We start from the raw sequence: 22,057 nt of genomic DNA, 5'->3' as shown, positions 1-22,057 counted from the left end.
TTAATCCTTGGTTGGGAAACCACCAGCTCTAGGCTATATTGGGAAGTCAAAAGACATCCTAGAAGGCAGCAGTGGCCATCCCCTTCCATATTGCTACCAAGAAATCTGCATAGCTATATCCACAAAGTTATCAGGAGTTGTGCTCAACCCAGAGAATTTAATTTTACTTTTTATATTCTGACTGCCCCCCTCCCACTCACCGCCTTCTGAAAAACTGCAGGAAATCATGCTGTCATTTCTCAATTGTTTGCTGCTGAAATAGGTGGTATGATTTTTGGGGTGCAAATGGGGTTTCGGGGTGGGCACAGATGGGCCATCCAGTGCTGCTGCTATGGGATTAAACTGCAGAATAGCACCACCTGCTGGCATATTGAAAAAGGACAGTATACTTCAGTATACTTTACGGTATGTTTATTTTCTATACATGTAGTAGAAAGTTTGTTGCTGGATTCATTTATTTATTTGTCATACTCATCAGACATGGGCTTCTGGCGTACCAGACCCCAGCAGCCTAGGTAATCACTATTTTTGTAAGGATAGAAATTGCCACTGATGGGCTCCTTATTAGCTGCTGGGCAAGCTTTTCAGCTCTGTGGAGCACTGAGGAGGAAGAGGAACCATAAATCCTATATTTACGTTGCAGTGGATTTAGGGAAGCTTCCCTTGTACTCTTGACACCTCCCCTTCACTAGCTTGACTTTAGCCTAACTTAGTAAGTCAGGGAAGTACTGATGTCTTGGCAACTTAAATGAGGACATGCAAAGAGGAGCTCTCCATACCCTCCTCAAAGCTTTGGCTGTGTTAAAATTCTGTCTTCTTTCCTCTTCCATTCTGCCTCCTTCAGTGCAAAGGTTCAGCATAGTTCCCTGGGAACAACCCCTCTGCATCACTTGTCACTCCCTCATACCAGCCATTTGAGTACTTCCGTGTCACGTAAATAACAGCCCCTTCTGTAAATGAGAGTTCGTTCTCCTTCTGCTGAACATAAGGGTAGAGAGTCACAACTGAAAACAAAAGAAGGGAAAAATAGAGCCAGATAATGGAACTAATAAAAAGTCAATTATCTACAGCCTTAAGGTGACCCGAGGGGCGGTAGAGAGGATGTGTGGGGGGTGGGGGGTGCAATCAAGTATACACAGCTTATGCCACTGGCTGCCACAGTCAAGTTCATTGAGGCAAACAGGATAGGAGAGCATAGACTGGCTGCTATTAAAAGTGGCAGGATGGAAAAGATTGCTTATGCTAATTAATATGGAAGATAGTCCTACTCCGAAGATCTCTACCCCAAGCTTCATTGCCCTTAATAGGAGTTTTGAGGAAGCATCACTTCATTCTCAGCTGATGAGCTGAGAAGTATCTTTTAATGTCTAGATTGGGCTTTGTCCTGTGTGCTGCATAACAAACCATTACCAGCAGGGAGTAATGTGAGCATGGCAACAGAAATGCCTTCTGGGTGTTTTTGGTGTCTTGGCATTTCAATGGCAACCTCTAGGGTATGTTCAGCTCCATGCAGAGCTGAAACAGCTTTCAGCAGTTCTCACATTTTTACTAAGGTACCTTTCTCCAGAAAAGTGTCTGGGGCCCATGGCAATTTCTCTGGAGGTGGTGGAGGAGGCAGAAGGGGAGGCTTCAGCTGACCACAATTAGAGATGTCCAGGGTTGGTGGTAGAGGACAAGTTGGAAAATCAAGATCTGCGAACAAATATGGTGGCTGCTTCACAAACAAGCAAGTCAGCTGTCTCATCTGCTTGGTGTTCTGCAGTTGGGCACTTATGCCAAGCCATGGTTTGCTAAATAAACCATGAGTGATTGGGTTCACATAAGTCAATCAAACAAATCACTTTATAGCTTCGTGTAATTTATGAACCCAGTCACTATCTGCTAGCCATACAGCTAGTCCTCACTTAACAACCATTCGTTTAGTGACAGTTCAGACTTAAGACGGTGCTGAAAAAAAAAACTTATGGCCAATCTCCACACTTGCGACCATTGCAGTGTCCCTGCAGTCACGTGATCACAATTTGGGCACTTGGCAACCAGTTCACATTTATGACTGTCGCAGAGTCCTGTGGTCACGTGATCACCATTATTGACCTTCCTAGCTGGCTTCTGGCAAGCAAAATCACTGGGGAACTGTGTGACTCACTTAAAAACCATGTGTTTTGCTTAATGCCTGTGGTGATTCACTTAACAACCGCTGCAAAAAAGGTCGTAAATTTGGATCAGATTCATTTAAGACTGCTTCGCTTAGCAACCGAAATTCCAGTTCCAATTGTAGTCATTAAGTGAGGACTACCTGTACCTTTCCCAAGAACACTGGATACTGCTCACTTGCTTCCTAGCTGATGTTTTACCGATGGGTGGCATATGCCAACTTATTAATGGATTGAGATACTTTGATTTATTTTCCTAGTGGTTTGAAAAGCTCTCACCTGGCTCAGGGTAAGGCAGAGGAAGAACATCATCTGCTTGAACAGGAGGAGGTGGCAAAATATCTGTTTGAGGAGGGAGAAGAAAATCTGCTGCTGCTTGTGGTGGTGGTGGAGGAGGAGGAGGAGGAGGAGGAGGAGGAGGAGGAGGAGGAGGGTCTGGTTCAGAAGGTCCTTTCATACTTGTGCTGTTCAAAGCTTCTGGGAGGCTGCTGTGACATTTAAATAAGGAAAAGTTTCAGATGAACATTTGGGAAGCATTTAAGGACTATATTCTTGTCTACAGATCAAAGATAGATTTGTATTCATTTAATAAAGATAGAGATAATAGTTTCTGTACAGCACCTCTAAATTGTAATAAAGGTACAAGGTAGAGGTGCTATACAGAGACTATTATCTCTATCATCTACCTATCACCATAATGGGGAATTTGGGAAGTGCTCCAAAATAATGAAATGACAATTGTCATGTGTGCTGCAAAATGTTCCACATGCTTTAGAACAATTCTTTGCTTTTTTCAGTGTGGAATAACAAAAGATCTTTGACTCTACAAGTTTTCTTAAATTTCCTGTAGCACAAAATCTTATTTTTCAATTATGTGTAATCACTTGTAATAGTAATCACTTTCCCCCTGAGGTTGTTCTTTACATCTCTTTTGTGCTTGGGGGTTCTTACAAAAGGTACCTCATGGATGACAAAGATGAAGCTGATGAGAGTTGGCCTTCTGGGATGAATGGTGGCTGTATCGCTTCCAGGACCCAGTGGCTTCTTCTAAAATAAAAGAAAAAAGTCATATTTGGATTTTCCACACCTGCATCAATGCAACTCTCTTTTAAGAGTTGTATTTTAAAAGTAAGCTTTAAAGGTTATTAAAATGATAGTTTCATATATTAATACCCTAATTGTACAAATTCCAGCCCACAAAAACATTCATTTCTGACATCATCATCACATTCCATTTGACTCTTGGAGGCTGCTTTTTAAAGCATCTCTTCCCCACAAAATCCTCATTTGCAAAAAAAAAAAAATGTCTACCAGAGCTCAAAGACCTGAGAATTCTTGCATTTTGACTGAGTGGTTTGTATAACAGAAATAGATGAGTCATTTAATAACCACAGTCAATCACATCAGTGTCAGAATGAACAGCAGAGACTCTGGTGATGCCCTCTAGATCATTTTATTATCACATAAGCTTTCACGGATCAGAGCCCGCCGTTTCACATACAACCAGTCTTTCCATGGAATGCTGGATGAGAGATCCAAGGCAGTGAGGAAAACTTTAATAGATCCTGCACTGAGCATTTGACTAGATGACCTCTGAGGTCCTTTCCAACTCTATGATACTATGACATTATAGACTCTTGACTGCGTATGTGTGAATGCTCGAATGATCAGGTGCTGACAAATTCACTGTTTCTAATCTCCCCGTTATACATCTTTCCTTCCCCACCTTTAGTAATGGCTCGCTCAAATCCATGCATATGATGAAGCGGACCACGATCCTTAAAAACTTATGCAATAGCATATTGTTTAATCTTTGTGATGCAGAAACAACATCCTTCCTTTCTACTGTGCACGATGTCTGTCATCAGGATGTCATCATGGTTTCTACTGGATGCCTGTGGGTGCAGCACACCATAACTCACCAATCAGGGCTCGGGTCAAGTATATTATTTGCACAATTACATGACAATATGTATGATGTCACTTGCCCCACTCTGGTGGATGCCAGGGGTATGCATAGCAGCAAACTACAAGCTGCAGAAGGCTGTGTCTTAGAAGAAGGATTTCTTCCTGTTCCAGGCACTGAGAAGGAAAAGAAGAATGCCTCTTCTATGAAGCCACAGCCAACTGCACTTTTTATTAGGATTGTGCAAATCTTTAGGTTCATAGCCTTGTACTGAAACAATAAAGTTACATACACTATTAAAGTAAATAAAAGCTTAACTGGGCACAACGTGAGAGTTCTGTACTTAAAACCCCAAACCACTTACAACTAGTATCTGCTTAGACATCACTATTCTTAAATAAAGAATCTTCATCAACATTCTTAAATAAAGTTTTAATTGTATATAAACAACTGGTCCTCTGAGTAAATGACAGAAGAATATCATACCCACCCATCCTCATGCCTACAATCCTAGCTACCAGAAAAGGGGCTGATAAGAGAGAATATAACATCAATACTTCTAATCTTATCATTTTGAGGAGGGGCAGCAAGATCTTAAAACTGTTATTCTACTTCTGACTAATGCAACCCATTTTTTTTAATCCAAAGCATCACTTGGCCTGGTGATGCCTGTTAAACATAATTTAAATTATCTTTAAAGTAGTGCCTAATTAATTTTCAAACTACAAATTATATAGTTCTAATTGAAATAATTTATATACCCTTTGAATTGGTGGGGATACCAATGCAGCCCAGTCTTTTAAGACATAGTCTTGACTGTCCCACAGTGCAGGTGTTCACCAATAAAGAAGATAAGGCACACATTTACATTGTATTTGCACATGTTCTCATTTATGTACAAATTTTGAAGAAATCATAATTTAGACAGCAGTGCAGCTACTCATCATAGAGACTGCCCAGATGCTTATCTGCTAGAGGCATCTGCAGGCAAGGGTTGAAAATTGGTAAGATGGCGGACGGAGCAGTGGGATACAAGTTCTGCCTCTTGTCACCCACATGTTCAAAAGGGGCAGGGCTTGCATCATCTTGCTGATGTTAACATCTTGCAGATGTTGCTGGGATCTGCTGCCGGGTTGCTCACTACAAAGTTCCCTGACTGCTCTCCTTATACTGCTTTGTCTTTAAATTGGATCTGATAATTTATAGAACACATTGTCCAATAGATAATTGTCCTCTGTGGGTAGGATAGGTGGCCATAGTAGCCTTAACACAGGGGTGGTTTCTTTGCTTGGTCCTGCTGTTAATTGATACACTCTCACCCAAGATTTCCAGATGACTGCCCAGCCGAGGACTTGATTGACCGCCGGGACAGAGTCCCTGTTTTGGCCAGCTGTGTGCTTTGATCCTAAAGAGAGAGATTAGAAGTACAAGATGAAAAGTCTGCAAGAACAAGTCAATGCAGCACACAGTCATCTTCCAAAGCAACGGCTGTTTCATCACATATTTTGTGCTGTCCCTCTTTTTGCCAAGAGCTTGCCAAGGTATCCTGCATTTCAGAAACACACATAAAGAAGAATCAGAGTGTTTCGCATAGTAATGTGCCCCTGCTACTCCAAGAAGGGAGAAATTCTACAGCCAGCACTACTCAGGTGATGGGTTTCTTTGTGGCCAGTGCAAAGTTTTCAGAATTTCTAGGCCGAAAGACTGATATTGCTGAACTGCCAGGAAGCCGCTAGAAAGCTGTGGTGCCTCTGTAAGGATCTGTTAAAAGCCAGGAGGCATTTGGGATGATTAAGATGGGGCTCTTATGTTCATGGAATGTCCCCACCCCACCCCCACCAATTATCACAGAATTTCAGTGCAAGTGGGAAAGCAGCTTTCAAAACATCATTGGTAGAAGAAGGTGCAGGAGGGAGACCTTCCTCACCAATAAACCCATGAGATTTCTGAAGGAATGTTTTTGAGGGTCCAGTACTTTGCTTTGTTTATAAATATACAAGTGCAGGCTTTTCTCCAAGATACCGGATCCTCAATCTCTCCTCAAATTCTGCTTCCAAATGGTGTCACTGCTCTTCAACGCAGAAGTCTGCTCCATACATTATTTTTCTTCCAATACCTTCCATCTCATGTGCATCCACATTCATCAGCCTGTCCCCACGGGGAAATGTTCCGTTAATATGCACAAGGCAAAGAAGACCAGCCACAGGATCTCTCTGAACAGAAGCTCCCACTGAGAGTATTGCTGTTGTCAATGAATGAATGTGCCATGGTTAAGTGCCAAGTGCAGGCATGGCCTCATTCATGGGCACTACCATCACCCCTCTGTTCTGCTGCGTCCATATTGGTTTATTTACAGTGGAGCACGAATGGCCTTTTGACATTCTCTACCCAGTTCATAGGCAGAGAAATTGGATGGATGATTTCTCTGAACTTCTCTGGGGAGGGAGAAATCCTCTAATCGTTTCTTGAATTCCCCCATAGTGCTGAGATGAGGGTATGGGAAGCGTTCCTTCATGATGTCTCCCTCTAGGACAGCAAGCCAGTAGACCCAAAACCACTGGAGAGCTGATTGCACAGTAAAACAGAATGCGCATGCCCATTAAATACACCCAAGACTAACATGCTGCACTCATAAGAATTTCTCTGAATTCTCCCCCACCCCTTTGGAAAAAAAAAAACTAAAAGAAATTCCCTTTCACTGATTCAAATGAGAAATGGTAGGACAAAAACAAAAAAATTAGAACAATTTCCCTGCCCAGCAGGGCCGCAACCAGGGAGGGGCAACCTGGGCATGTGCCCCGGGTGCTGCGCTGGGGGGGGCACCAAAATGAGCGCTGGGGGGCACCAAAATGAGTGCGGGGGGGGGCGCCAAAATGGGTGTGGAATCCATGTTTGCCCCAGGTGACACAGACCCTAGTTGCAGCCCTGCTGCCCGGCACTATTTTTTTAAGGAGAAGTTTTAATATTTATTATCATTCACTGTCCCCTACTCCCTGCATCCCTGTGCCTAATAAATAGGGATGCACAAAGCTTTGAGATAATTGGATCAAATCACCCCACTGAAGTAAATTTGCAATTCTAAGCAGCTTTGAAGTGACAAATCAAATCAATTGGCTTCAGAGCACTTTGCAGACTTTTGACACACATCACAGACCCAATGGCTTTTGTACTGCTTCTGGGGTTATTACAGTCAATATGCAATTTTGCAAGTTTACTTCCATATATGGAGAATGCTGGGAGGGACAGCTGAACAGTGTGAAGCCGTCTCAGATACAGATAGCTGGCAGCAAATAAGATTTGTCACCTCATTAGACTCAATGCCACGCTTTTTTGCGGTGGTAAGCTAACATTGCTTTTGGCTTCATTTGTTTTCTCAGCTCTGAGATCCTAAGCCTGCTTTCTCTTGTATGCAATGTCCTGATCTTGACAGCACAAGTCAAAATTCAATTTGGCTCTCAGCACTTACAATATTGTCTCAAGACTGATTGTCCAGTACACACATTTAAGTCACATCTTAGGTTTAAATTTTGAATGACTAAGTATATAAAGTACATCTCAACAATGAGACAACAGGTGCCAAGCTAGCACTTAAAGGTGCTGCCCTAAATGTTTGTTGTTTTTAAGACCAAGGAGTGGCAAGCCTACAGTTCCCAGTTTTTGTGTGGCAGCCTCTTTCTCCCTGGCTGCCTATTTCTGTGGCATTTTCTCTCACTGTGCCAGCCTGCTTCAGCTGCCTCTGCTAACTTAGATCGTGGCCAGCAAGCCACGCAACCAAGTCAAGCCTATGATAAGGGCTCCTTCCTATGAGAGGCCAAGCTGTCCACCCTACGATGCCAATTCTCTTGGCATTCCACAAAACCCAGTGGCCAGAGGTAGCAAAGCTATACCAACCCACAAGGGCAAGTTGGTGATCATACTTCAGTGTTAACCAAACCTGGCACTCCAGAAAAACAATTGGAAATGTAAGAGTTTACTTTTTAAACAATCTTGAAATACTTTTATTTAGTGGAACAGTTTCTGCATTAGATCAGCACAGCTTAGGGCTTATCCAGACTGCTACTTTAGTGTTCCTTCCTCCTTTAGAGTCAGCAGAAAATTGCACTGACATCAGTTGTGTTGTCCTCATGGACAAGCTTTACTACACTTCAGTAAGGAGACTGGCCAATTTTGCTGTCTGCACCCTTTGTAAAGTGGAACAGCTTCAGGGCCATGACTGGTGAATTCCCTGTAGTCTTTTTTACTCCCAGCCAGCATCACTTACTGGTGGGAAAAAACCCACCATCCATCACTCTCCAGAACAAGTGGCAGGAAGGGTAGAGTTTGTGGGATTTCAGGTGCTTCTTCCAGAGCAGCCAGGCAATTCCCCCCTCCCTCCCCCATGTTCTCTTTTAAACTAACTTTGAAGTATTGTAGCTCCAAATGCCTTGTTGTTTCCTCTGCTTGCATTCAAGACCATTATTTACTTTTACTTCTGAAATATTCTAACCAAGCCTGCATGAGACCACAGTGAGCATGACCCTGCTCAAAAAAGTTAGCTTTGACTGGCATTGATTTCCTTAGCAAGGATCATTTTTGTTTCTCTGCATCAATTCCCTCCTGCTTCCCCTTTCACTTCTTTCCTGAGAAAATTCTTGTCATCTGACCACAGTGGATAAAACTCTGGTTCCCCCCTCTTTCTCAGGTGCATCTTCCTTCACGCTAAGTTAGAGCCCTTGCCCTTTCTTTAAGGTTTCATTAGCCTACCAAATGAACATGAACATTAATTACATTGCAAGTGAGTCTTCTATTAAACCATTCAAAGGAACAAGGGAAGTTAGTATGTGAGAAACACTGTGAGAGAAAATATGTCCAAGCTAAGTAAAGTATTGCAAATAATAAGCAAGTCCAACCCAAGGAAAAATTGCTGTCCCACTAAGTAATATCCCACCTACACCAGCTGGGGGAAAACAATCCAAGATTTTTTGTTCTGTTCAGATTAAAAATAACCCCACTGCTGGGAGGATGTTACTGAAAGGAGCCCCATTGACCTCTTTTTCACAGCAATCTCTCTTTTGGGAATGCACGTTTCATGAGTATATCAATAATTGTTTTGTGGCACAGATTCACTCCGGTGGCTGAAACCACCATCAAGCGGGCGGGGGGCACAGGAAAAGCATCTGTGGAAGTGAGTATGTGGTTCTTTCTCAGGCCAAGTCCAATGGCCATAGAGATGCAGGGTCCAGTGACTGAATGAGGGGAAGGGGCAGAAGATTGATTTCATTCATTCATTCATTCTTCATTCATTCATTCATTCGAGTTATATTACCGCCCCTCTCCCCCAATGGGATTTACCCAGCCAAGAGGAGTTGAACTGACTGTGTTATTCCCAGACTCAACAGTGAGGTACTCTAGAGTCTCCATGTGGCAAGTTTTGCTTTGGGAGAAGAAGGAATATGCCACTTCTACCCTGGAAGATCCCACGGTAACTGTAGCTTGCCTGAGGCAACATCATGTGAACATGTCCCTTAAAAACTAGTTAGCAAGAGGTCCTCAAGTTGTAGTAAGTGGGGTGAGAGGATGAGCATTTAGTCGCTTTGTGGGCAATTTGGGTGATGATGTGCTGCTCGTCTCTGCTATCTCTCAAAGCAGCCCAAGTCAAACTGTTTTTTTAAAGATTTTTTTTTATCCTGCTTTTATTTTTATACATAAGGCAGGGAACATACCTAACCTTCCTCCTCCTATTTTCCCCACAACAACCACCCTGTGAGGTGAGTTGGGCTGAGAGAGAATGACTGGCCCAAGGTCACCCAGCTGGCCTTTATGCCTAAGGTGGGACTAGAACTTATGGTTTCTAGCCTGGTACCTTCACCACTAGACCAAACTGGCCTTCAGACCTTGAGCTACAAATTCAAATCGCATCATGACCTATTTGAATCTCAGGTCTCCAGTTCAAATTGAATCAGGGCTGCTTTGCACAGGCCTGCTGGTAAATGGCATGATTTATACATGTCATAAATAAAATATCTCTTCCCTGTTTGAAAGTATACAGTGGTTTGCTAAAATGTGACTCTGCCTTTCTGAAATTGGCTCCAGTTAATGCAACTGTACAAGCACTGCTTAGCTGTGTAAATATGGCAACAGGGGTTGTCACCTGTTTGGCTTGTCATAGGTTGGCATTATCTCCTGAGCCACTGACACGCTTGCACCTGCTTTGATGGCCCTTTCCATCTTAGTGGCATGTAACTATAGTGACACAGAGATGCCTTTTTGTCAGACTGAATCGTGTCTTTCCCCAACTGCTCTGCTTGCAGCATTGAAGCTGCTTCTCAGCAAAGGCTAGCTAAAATGCCACAAGGCCCTTTCAGTGGAAGCAGACTTTCAAGTGATGACAACACTACTGGGAAATGAGAGAGCAGCGTGGGAAGAAAAAGATTGTGCCGTGCTTCCTCTCTGTTTGAAACGTCTGTCTCATCAGTTTCAGGCACGCGTGGTTTCAAGATCAGTCTCACTGCCTGGCCCCAGTTCTGAGCACAACCCCACCTTTTTCTTTAAGGTAGTTTGCAAAATGGGGAGGAAGAAAGGACAGCTTATATTTTAACTTGGGTGCCTATTTGGGCCACAACATTTGTGAGCGCTGTGTGCCTGATTTAGAATTGTACTCTTACTTGTGGGAGAAGGAAAGAGAAGAAACGTTTGAGATAGATAGAAATGTGTAGGGAGGATTAATAGCTTTTGAAGGTCAATCATACCTCACAGGGTTATTGTTGTGGGGAAAATAGGAGGAGGAAGGAATATTGGTATGTTCACCACCTTGAGTTATTTATAAAAATAATAAAGGGATAGAAAACAAACAAACAAAACAAACAAATAAATAAATATATAGTCTTCAAAATTTCATGGCTGAAATTTGCCCCCTGCTCCTTATTTCAAGAAATCATTAATTATTGATAACCCTGTATAGAAATCTTAAACAATATCAGGCTGATGCAAACTCCTATGACAATAAAACATTTAGAACCTCTTCCATACCAAGATCATCCAACAAACTTCCACCAGCACCATTAAATACCATCTATTGTATTTTGCATCCACCTTAACTCATTTCATTAATGACATCTCTACCAGGAGCGTAGAGTGCTCAGTTTCAACAGTTGGTGGGGATCCTCAAAACCCGTTTTAACCCATGGAAATTCCTGCCGGTGTAGGCAGGCCCGTAGAAAGGAATGGCCTCCTGAGAGTACAACCACTTTCCACAAAGGGGAATGTATCTAGCATTAGCAGTGCTTTGTAGTTTTCTTTATATTTGATGGAAGAGGCAGCCTGCTGCCCATGGATACCAATGCAGCTGCAGGCATATTCCTGGGTGCCTAGCAGGCTTCCTCTCTCATGACTTCATTTTATAGGAAACTAACGTTTTATTTTCCAAAACTGCTTCTGAGCTTCACAGGAGCCCCAAAGACCTTCTTCAGAAATAAAAATGGTGGGTGGCTGCAGTCAGGTGATATGTTTGGAAGTGTGTCCACCTGCCAAGATGAAAGCAAAAGATAAACTAGGGTGGTAGGGAATCTTTGGTAGGGGGAATTGGTGAGGGATCACTTCAGCAAGTTCTTCTTCTTGTAAATGGGTGTTTTTAAATTGGCCATGCCCATCAGAGCAGCCATTTTGTAAGTGGGATGTCTACCAATAGCAGCCATTTTGTGCCAGCATCCATGCCAGGATTCAAATTCTCCATGTCCCAAAAAGTTGCCTAGTGCTGTTCTAAATACTTATACTTTTCGTTATTATGCCTGGTTTTTTTTTCCTCTTGTGTTGCTTCATTGAAGGAGGAAGAGAATAATGGCTTAGTAGTTCATACATTTTTCCACAGAGGAAGTGCTTGGAGACACATTGTCTGTTGTTGACTTTCTGTATCTATGTAAGTCATCAAATCCTTGGGTGGGGAGAGAATCTCCTTCTTCTTTTCAAGAGCAAAGCCATCCATGCTGCACCACGTGGGTCAGCACACCCAAATTTATTAATAAAAAGGGCTATTTACATGATGCCTTATTTCTGCTAATGCTCAGCAGTTCTGATGCTAAATCAGGCATAGACCTGATATTCCAAGTCCTCTTCTATGTAGAACTGCCAGATGTCAACTTATTTTCTTCAATATGCTGAAAGGATTGATGGCCACATAAATGTTCTCTCCACATTTTCTGAGAGGAAACACTAAATTGGAGAATGCAATTGCGGTCTCTGTTGTGCAGGTTGGAGGGTGAGGGAAGCAGTTTGCCTCTTCAAGGTCTAGGGTTATTATTCTTCCCATTTAAAGGATTCAGAAAGTAAGGTTGACAGAAACCAATATTTTGCTAGAATATAATCCATAAAAGATTTGCATAGCAAATCAAGCTTAGCACTGGCAAATGCAGGCTTAAGGGAAAGACGGAATGACCCTCAAGTGTATATGTAAAAAAGACTGTAGAAAAATGTGTCAGGATGGGAATACGCCCAATGAGGTGCCAGAACGGAAATGGGGTCACAATCCATCCAAGACATTGTTTTTCAAACTTGGCAGCTTTAAGATGTGTGGACTTTAACTCCCAGAATTCCCCAGAATTCTGGAAGTTGAAGTCCACATTTCTAAAATTGCCAAGTTTGAAAAACACTGCTTTAAGACATAATGTGGTTTGATTACTTTGGCTTAGCATCATGTGTGAATGCAGCTGTGGACTGTAAACCATTTTATCAACAGCCCTAGTTAAATTAAATATAGCTTAGTACAGTGTATGAACTCAGCCACAGTGTCATTTTACAGTACATTCAGATTTGCCTTGGGTATAACCAGGGCAGCAACTAGGGGGGGGGCAACCGGGGCATGTGCCCCAGGCGCCGCACTGGTGGGGAGCCAAAACGAGTGCTAGGGGGGCACCAAAATGGGCACGGAATCCATGTTTGCCCTGGGTGACACAGACCCTAGTTGCGGCCCTGGGTATAACTGAATAAACCAATAATGACAATTCACAGGAAAAGCAATATCATGGTTGAAAAGAGGTGAATGACTGACACATAGAGAATTCAGTGACTTCCTCAGTAGAGATCTCCAGGTGTTCTTGTTGCTATTACTTTACAGATGCAACAGTTCTGTTCCTTTCTCATTTAAGACTTTTTCATAACACAGAAGCCTAGGGTAAGTGTGTAACTTTCAAAGCTGTTTGACTACAACTCCCATAATCCTTTGCCACTGACTACACTTGTTAGGGCCAATAGGAACTGAAGTCCTCAAATCTGGGAATCACTACTATAGGTTGCCTTCCTTTAACAGAGGAGAGGACTAAAGCATCTCTTTTTTGAATCAGAGAGTGTCCCATTCTTACCTTGACCCCATGGCCAATGTCATCCAAACTGCTGAAGTCCAGTGGTTTCCTGTAATAGGGCTGCAGGGGCTCAAGACTCTTTGGGTAGATGATCTTCTGATAGAGAGGAAATGTCTTGCACATGGTCAGCATCCCAATTTCATGCCGGGATACCTTCTCCTTATGCATTTCTACCACCTGCAGCAGAAAGACATCATGAGAAGGGAGAGCCTTGTCTGCAGGACACAGTGGGAAGCTGGGCAGGAACCATCAGCAGCTGATTTGCCAAGAGAACTAAGATGCAGCACTAATCATTGTTGCTGACTCAGCTATAAAGGGAAGAACAAAGTCCACATCATTAGATCAGCTATACTGGCTCTTCCTCTTCTAGGACGTCTTCCTCTCACAAATAGTGAACTCATTTGGCAAGTGTGGATGCAGAAGTATGCAGTATGGACTGACTAGGGAGAACCCAAGACTTGCAAAAATTCTATAATAAAATAAAATTCAGCCTCCCCCAACACCTGCCCCCCCTCCAGATTCCAGGTGATATCTGTACACTTCAACACAGGCCATAAAGCTCCATAGACGCAACATGTTGGTTGATCACAACTTTGGAGTAAACAGTAAAGACCAACATGTGAGCTATTCCATCTTTTCATTTTTAAATAATATTTTTATGGGAAAAAAGGACTGAGCCAGCAGTAGGAAAGGTTACAACTGGAGGATGACCGTATTTGATTTGCTGTGAAATTCCATGAGCAAGGCAAAATGACTTCAAAAGCAGCAGTGGAGAATGGGAACTTGCATGTGCTCGATTCCCTCCCATTCCTTTTTCCTTTTCTACTGCTAGCTCAGCCTTTACATCCTGATGTATTAATTGTATTAATGTATTAATTGTATTAAGGCTACAACTCTCAGAAGACCAGTCTGACTGACTGGGAATTTTGGGGATTGCAGTCCCATCACATTTGGAAAGTATCCCATTTGAGAAGGCTTGTCTGCATGCCGGAGGATCCATTGTTTTGTTTAAATTTCAGAGGAACACATAGAAAAAATGTTAATAATATTACAAATTATAACCAATATTGAGAGCCAGTTTGGTGTAGTGGTTAAGGCACCAGGCTAGAAACCAGGAGACCATGAGTTCTAGTCCCACTTTAGGCATGAAGCCAGCTGGGTGACCTTTGGCCAGTCACACTCTCTCAGCCCTAGGAAGCAGGCAATGGCAAACCACTTCTGAAATCTTGCCAAGAAAACTGCAGAGACTAGTCCAAGCAGTTGCCAGGAGTGAGCACTGACTTGAAGGCGCACACACACACAAAAAAAAAACAATATTAGGCAGGGGATTTGGCAAAAAAAACCCAAAGTTCTGATGCCACTGAAGAGCAGCTTTTAATAAATCACCAACTTGATGTATAACCTTTACCAGAGTAGAAGGCTGTACTTGGAGATCCCACCAAAATAATTGGAATTACTGCACTGGATAATGACAGGCTCTGTGGACTCAAAGCATGTGGGCATGTTGGAAATGACTCATGGAGACAGGTCCATTAATAAGTGATAGGCTAGTAGATGCTCAACCATTTTCAGGGCAAAAGCTCCCCTTTTGGGAGGCAAGGTAAACAAATATAGTATGTGAGCCAGCACAAAGACTGTATTTGGTTTAATTTACATTAACATTAATAAAATGTAGTTCATGGAATTACTTGACTTGCCCTGAATTTAATTATCTCCCCTCCCTTCATATTACATATTTCAGTTCCACAATAAAGTTTTGAGGGTTGCTGAGATCTCAATACTTAGGGGAGGCAGAGATTGGCCCTCTCAGTGCTAGCCAGCCATGGTGGATCCTATAGTGTTACTGCTTATAAAGGTGCTATACAAGAAGGAATATTGGCCTGTTTCTGATCCAGCAAAACATCCCTTAAGTTCCTAAGTAAGACGGTATATTCATGGTCATTTTGAGATCATGAATGTGAGTTATTGCTGTGAAAAAATTAAATGAGAGAATTCTAGTAATAACAAAACAGCACCTAAGACTGAAATCTGGCCATTATATCATGATCTGAGGCTAAATGATAATGAAATTGCATCAAATTGCAAACCAGGGAAATTGGGAAGCAGTTATTGTCCAGTGAGAACATCCCAGGTGTTGTTCTAAGTATCTCCAGGTAAGGCAAAGAGAATTGAAGCCCTCTAGACAGCGTCTCGAGTATATTCACACATTGCAATAACTATTATGCCATTTGTTTGGTTAAGGCTGTTGTGTGAACCTCACCATTGTTGTTTGGCTTATGGCTTGATGTGTTCTGCAAAATGTGATTTAAAAGCATGGTTCAGTGCAATATGTAAACCCAGTTACTTGTTGCTAGCCAATGCAAACAATACTGTGAGGGATGGACCAGGTCTCATTTGGTAGAAAGAAACTTCTCTCATCTGCTGTTTTAATTGATTTGAACCAAAGATGACTGGTTCATAGTTCCTCTCCTCCTACCAGCTTCCCCTCTTACTGAAAAAAGAAATCCTAGATGTGTTCTATCATTACACACCACATTATTTGGCCAGCACAAATGATAGTGTTGTGTGTGGTTCTGCTTGATATACCACCTGAAGTAGGAAGTAAAGCTTCAGCCTGGAAAGGAAGGAAAAGATTCCAGTCTAGGCTGAAACTCAGCCTTGATTTTTCAATATTTCACTTTTTTCTTATCTGCTGAACTGAAAGAAAATATTTTCGGCTGCCAAGACCACCATCTAGATGCACAATCCTCAGATTATGAGGATAATCTGAGAGAAACCATATAAGCCTAGAAGAGCCAAAAGCCACTGTCCTAATACTTGTATGAGCTGGAATGTATTCTACTAACCTCTTCTTTTTCCTTTTTGTCCAAGATGACCTACAGGCCCAGAAGAAAATCATACCTGATTTACGCACAATTTTTGCAGAGCAAATTTTGGGATCCTGCATTAACAAGCTCAAACTGTACAGTTTGGTCCTTGAAACTATTCTCTCCCAACACACACACACACACACACACACACACACAAATATGCACGCACCTCCCTTGGTTATATAAAAGGATAAATGTTTTGGAAATATAAAGCAAGTGAAATAGTACAGATGATTAATCCATTCCATTTATGCTTCCTGATCACATGTGTTTTATTTTATTTTGTTTTTGTTCTTACTCTTAGGAAACAGGAAAACCATCAGGCAGGTCTCCGTCTCTCCAGTAACAGGAAGAGGGATCTGATATCTGCTGGAAACAGGCATACATCTTCACATATTTTCAGTAAGAAGAGAAGGGAGAAAGAGAGAAAGGGATCCTTTGGTTCAAAAAAAATTAGAATCCAAGGATGTGTCTGCTTTGTGGGCTTAGCAGTGACTCAGAGAACAAGGAACTTCCCAGAAAAATGTGGACAATGCAGCTTCTGTTCTCCATATATTCCCCAACTTCCCATCTTTCCAGATGTAGTCATACCTCTTACGATCTCCCAGTCATCAAGGCTGAGGATGACGGGGTTGTAGTCTGACACGTTTGGAGGGACACTTTCCCCTAAGGGAAGATTTGCATTTAATCAGTTTATTTATTGGCTTCCTTAAGCCAAACCAAGTTTAGGCACTGAAGCATAAACAATATAATAGAATAGATGAAAAATAAATCCAACAGAAACCAATCCAACAATAGGAAACAAACCACTTATGCTGGGGAAATAGCCATACAATTATATGGCATACAAACAAATATCTCAAGAGGAATCACAAAATAACCTGCCCCAGGGCCTGTTGAAAACATGTTAATTTTACCATTGCCTCTCTGTTATCTGCATTACATGTGATTGAGGACCCATTGGGCATTCATACTTAACATATATACATCCATGTGTAATATGGAGTCCCCTTTTGGGGAGATGGGTGGTGATAGAAATTTGAAAAATAAAATAAAATAAAAAAGTAAGTAAAGATTCAAGCCTTCTCCTTTGCTAGGATATTTTTTGCTTGCTATCTTGGCAAGCATGTTAGGCAGGTATGTGGATGGGAAAGATGAGAACTCTGAAGATACCAGATTGAAGATACCAGACTGAATTCAGCAGATACCAGACTGGGGAATTTGGGTTTGTCTAGCAGCTTGTCAAGGCCTCCAGCTGTGATGTTTCCAACAATGCCACCAAAGATACTTACAAAAAGTGAGATGGAGGTTTACCTTGGATGCTGCAAGCTGTCTTACTAAGCTAACAGTATAGGAAGAGGTTGCAGGAGGAATCAACAGCTGCATACAAGACTTCTCATGCCATTCATAGAGGCTACCAACAGACAAGGAAAAGGTTCCAGAATATCAGAAAGAAGACCTAATCCCAAATTTATCTTCCATATGGTGTCTTCATGGTGTCTGCTGAAGCAGGTTTCTTGCTCACCTGTGCAATGGAACAAACTTTGGCTTCCACTTGTTGAAGATGAATGGTCTGCAAGTCAAATATTTTGAGGATGTTGCTGGCTAGGTTACTGATTTGATAGGTCACACTGGCTAATGACTGAACTGTGAAAGCCATGGTTTCCTCTAGGGCTTTTCGTTTGTCTTGAGCCTAAAAGTTAAGAAAGAGCAAGAAGATGAGAGATACAGTTATGCAAGAAATCAGAACAACAGAAGCATATAAAGTTGAATTCCTGCTGACTATTCCTCAAATGTGGCAGGTAACTCAAGAAGAGGGACAGAACTTTAGCTGGATGGTCCAGGCTTTAACTTACATTAGGACATGAAAAACTAGTGAAGCTTTGTCTCCAGCCTACCCCAATCCGATGTTCTTAGATGGGCTGAAATAGGGTTCCCATAACCCCAGGCTGCAGATCCATTGGTTATGTTGGATAGAAATTATGAGAGTTGTAGTCCATTTGGAAGTCATAAGGTTGGGGGAGGCTATAAACCATAATCATCATTAGGAAGTGTTCTCATTGGTGCAATACCATTCATTATTTAATGACTCCCAGTACTCAACCAACATGAATTCTCCTGTCTGATAAACATTAAATGGTTCTACTGCCTGGAGAAGAAAACAATAAGTTTTTGTCCTATTCTGTGTCATAGCACTCATGAATCTGAAGAGAGCTATTATTTCTCTTCCAACCAGTACTACAGAGTAGCTGGCTCATACCAACACTAAATTTAGAATTCTAAATACTAACCTGACTTAATAAAATACAATTCCTATGTTCATTTAACATGCTGTACATGTTTTCTGCATTATTTATATAAGTACAAATAAGGCTTACTAAGGGTTTGGGTGATCACCTGGTTCTACAATGTGTCCAACCTCCACAGAAGGGTCAAGGGGAAGGGGAGTGATGAATGATGCTGATGCTGCAATGCAAATCCCTTTCCTTTCATACCTGTGTGTGACATTGCAATGGAATATGAAAGTTGTGTGTCATGACATCACAACACCCATTGCACTATTTTGGCATCATTGTGACTAGCCGTAGATGCCTATGGGATAGAGCATGGCCTTATTGCTCTATATATTTAGTTACAACTTGGCCAAGGCATGTCTTTCTTTGTACGATCATTTCTCCGTCTGTTTGCAGAGCTCCTGGCTTCCCATGCTTCAATTAAATCTGAAGGTAAGACCTCAGGAGACAACTGCTCCCATAGACACTTGCAGTATCAATGTTACCATCATGGCTAAGAGGAAGAGTTCAGTTCTTGAGAAATGCTTGGAGAATTCCTCTTTCCCTCCTGCTCTCACATACAGTTTCTATGGCTACAAACAGGTGGAGAATTTCAAAAGATCATTTATGCTCAGCTCTACTTTATGGGTCTATAGACCACAGGAAATTCCCTTCTATCAGGCCAGACCTTTGAGCTGACCAGTTCAATATTAGCTACAACACCATTCTCCAACTTGGCATCCATTAGTTTGGGGCAGACATCCAGGAGCCATAATCTTTTAACTGTGAGAGATATGGCAATGATATTACCAGAAAGGGCAATACCAAAATCTTTATCTAATTTTGGGGTGGGGGCAGGTAAAAGCAAAATAGATAAACACACACATTTTAGTCTTTATTTTTTATTTTTTTAAAAAATAAAACATTGCATTGCTGAAATTCATGATTTGCCACAAAATTTTGGCAGGGCAACTTTGGGTTGCAATTTTGGAGACTATATCAGTTGCGGAAATAGGGCTGTAGAGTTACAATTTTCCCACCCCTGCTTTAGGTGTTTCAGTTCCTCCCTCATCTCCAGCCCCCACAATTTATACTAGCAACAGAGACCAATGGGAGCCTCAACTCTGCATTGGCCAGTTCCCACATAGACCCAATGTGTTCTTCAGCATCTCTTGCAATGCTATAGATAATACAGGTGCTACCTTGTCCATTTTCCACTGGGAACTGCCAATGTGTCCAGCAGCCTGAGAGCATAGCCCAGCTGTTGCACTGCCAAGCCAGGATACCCCACGGTTTCCCTCTGTGCTAGTCCAGGCAAGGCTGTTCTTGATTCCCCTCCTACTGCAACTCACCTGCTCATAGTTGCTGTCACAATAATCTGCCACTTTGAGGAGGTTGCTGTAGTTGTCTTGTAGAACACCCCTCGCAGAGGGCACAGAGTCCTGCATCAGCTGCTGCAACTCAGACATGTTGCCACTTAGCTTCTGCTGGATTCACCACTTCCTTCTTACAGCAGACACTGTCTCAGCAGAGGTTTCAAACAGTCTGGCTGGAAACTATTTGATACTTGATTTGGCTTCAGTGACAAAGCTGATCCCTCCCCTTTTGCTCACCAAGAGAATATCCTGCTGATGCCTGGAGATTTATTGCAAACTGTGCCCAAGAAACATGCCACTTTATCCATCTCTGGAGCGCAAACACCTCCATTCTAGCCAGACGTTTTGAAAATCTATTCCCTTAGTGAAAAGAAAAGTGATGAGAATGAACTGAGGAAATGTTTAGGGGCGGAGGCAGAACTGTTAAGAGAGGAAACCAATATTTTTAGAACGGTGCTTGTTTTACTGATTGCACAGTTGTAGGGGACAAAGTTCAGCATTACAATTTACTAGGCTTGCTTCGTTAGGGGAACTAAATGCTTTTGCTACTACAGCTCCTGAAAGTTCACCTCTGTCCATATTATTTACAATATATACTTCAAATTATCATTAACATGGGAATAATACTGAACCCAAGCTGAAGCAAACTCAGAAAGTCCATTGTTAGCTTATTTGTATTTGGAAAGGAGCTGGCAGCTCATAGCAAGTCTTCCTTCTTTGGTCCTGTCTCCCTTGATCTGGAACTTTTTGTTGTTTATTCGTTTAGTCGCTTCCGACTCTTTGTGACTTCATGGACCAGCCCACGCCAGGGCTTCCTGTCAGTCGTCAACACCCCCAGCTCCCCCAGGGACGAGTCCGTCACCTCTAGAATATCATCTATCCATCTTGCCCTTGGTCGGCCCCTCTTCCTTTTGCCTTCCACTCTCCCCAGCATCAGCATCTTCTCCAGGGTGTCCTGTCTTCTCATTATGTGGCCAAAGTACTTCAGTTTTGCCTTTAATATCATTCCCTCAAGTGAGCAGTCTGGCTTTATTTCCTGGAGTATGGACTGGTTTGATCTTCTTGCAGTCCAAGGCACTCTCAGAATCTTCCTCCAACACCACAGTTCAAAAGCATCTATCTTCCCTCTCAGCTTTCCTTATGGTCCAGCTCTCGCAGCCATATGTTACTATGGGGAACACCATTGCTTTAACTATGCAGACCTTTGTTGTCAGTGTGATGATCTGGAACTAGGACAGCACTATTCACACTCCCTTGGACATTCTCCAGTTTTCTCGTACCTTTAAGCCCTGCAGATTCTTTCAATGGCTCCTTCTAAGAGTAAGGCCCCAATATAAACATTTGATTTTGGTCTTTAGAGCCATGCAATGCAAGGCTCCATTTAACCTTTATTTTCTTATTTCCCCTATTTCCACCCTGCTTGGGTGATTATTTTGGGCTATGTCATGTACCCCCTTAATCTCTTCAGATCAAAAGGCTTTCTGGGAGATGGTCCCCAAAATGTGCAATGAATACCCTAACAACAACAATTTTTAATGTATTTAAGAAAGGTTTAAAAATACGTCAGTCAAGGTATAGTGGAAGAAGCAGACCGTGGATGAGTGATGCTGTGAAATCTGATCCTTAGCAAGGATGTTAACATGTATACTTTTACATTTTATTGTTTTATGGATTTTTATTTAATTGAATTGGTTTATTGGCAATTTTAGTAGAGTATGGGACTATATTTTTAATTGGTCTTGGTGTTCCGCTGACTGTAAATTAATTTATTTTTAATATGTTGTTATACTTTGTGATTCTATTGTGTAAAGATTTGTATGTTGTCTTTGACATTCTGCTGTTTTAATTGTCTGTTTAATTGGTTGTTATGCACATTGTTAAAAGGCAAGCTATAAATAAACATTGTTATTGTAATTATTGCTTTTCCTGTTGCTGAATGAAAGGCATCATTCTGAGAGCTTTTCTTTGAGTAGACCTGTCATCATTTACAAATGGTTGGGTAGCAGAATGTGCCTAATTCTAAGATCAATGACTAATAGGTCAAAATTCTCTTTCTACCATCACAGGTTTAGAAGGAGGGTTTTAAAAAGAGAGCACTGGATTTAAATGTAGTTAGAGTAGACTTGGATGAAAATAGATAAGTTGAA

At 41.9% G+C, this 22,057-nt stretch overlaps 1 protein-coding gene across 2 annotated transcripts; it reads right to left on the bottom strand.

The window, feature by feature from the left end:
* Positions 1 to 411: 411 nt before the first annotated feature.
* ABI3 (ABI family member 3) lies at positions 412 to 20,274 on the bottom strand. 2 transcript variants are annotated; one of them, XM_063300821.1, is made up of 9 exons: positions 19,887 to 20,272; positions 17,787 to 17,954; positions 13,392 to 13,568; positions 5,379 to 5,464; positions 3,114 to 3,200; positions 2,577 to 2,641; positions 2,433 to 2,540; positions 1,558 to 1,692; positions 412 to 1,004 (listed from the first exon to the last, which is right to left on the bottom strand). In XM_063300821.1, exons 1-9 carry the CDS (start codon positions 20,001 to 20,003, stop codon positions 841 to 843), a joined length of 1,107 nt encoding a protein of 368 aa, XP_063156891.1. In that variant the 5' UTR covers positions 20,004 to 20,272; the 3' UTR covers positions 412 to 840. The 2 variants fall into 2 exon arrangements, with proteins under 2 accessions (XP_063156891.1, XP_063156890.1); XM_063300820.1 differs by having other exon boundaries at positions 2,433 to 2,641; positions 19,887 to 20,274.
* Between the last annotated feature and the right edge of the window lie 1,783 nt (positions 20,275 to 22,057).

This window comes from Candoia aspera, chromosome 4, assembly GCF_035149785.1.
Source record: "Candoia aspera isolate rCanAsp1 chromosome 4, rCanAsp1.hap2, whole genome shotgun sequence".
Classification (NCBI taxonomy): domain Eukaryota; kingdom Metazoa; phylum Chordata; class Lepidosauria; order Squamata; family Boidae; genus Candoia; species Candoia aspera.
The sequence above is the reverse complement of the archived record's forward strand: the minus strand, read 5'-3'. Positions and strand labels throughout refer to the sequence as shown.

What these genes read in the sequence shown, in the direction of transcription:
- ABI3 (XM_063300820.1), bottom strand. Translation starts at nt 20,003, where the DNA reads ATGTCTGAGTTGCAGCAGCTGATGCAGGACTCTGTGCCCTCTGCGAGG. An exon ending in TCATCTTTGTCATCCATGAG is followed by an intron (nt 2,642 to 3,113) that starts GTACCTTTTGTA and finishes TAAATGTCACAG; the next exon opens with CAGCCTCCCAGAAGCTTTGA. An exon ending in AGACACTTTTCTGGAGAAAG is followed by an intron (nt 1,005 to 1,557) that starts GTACCTTAGTAA and finishes TTTTGTTTTCAG; the next exon opens with TTGTGACTCTCTACCCTTAT.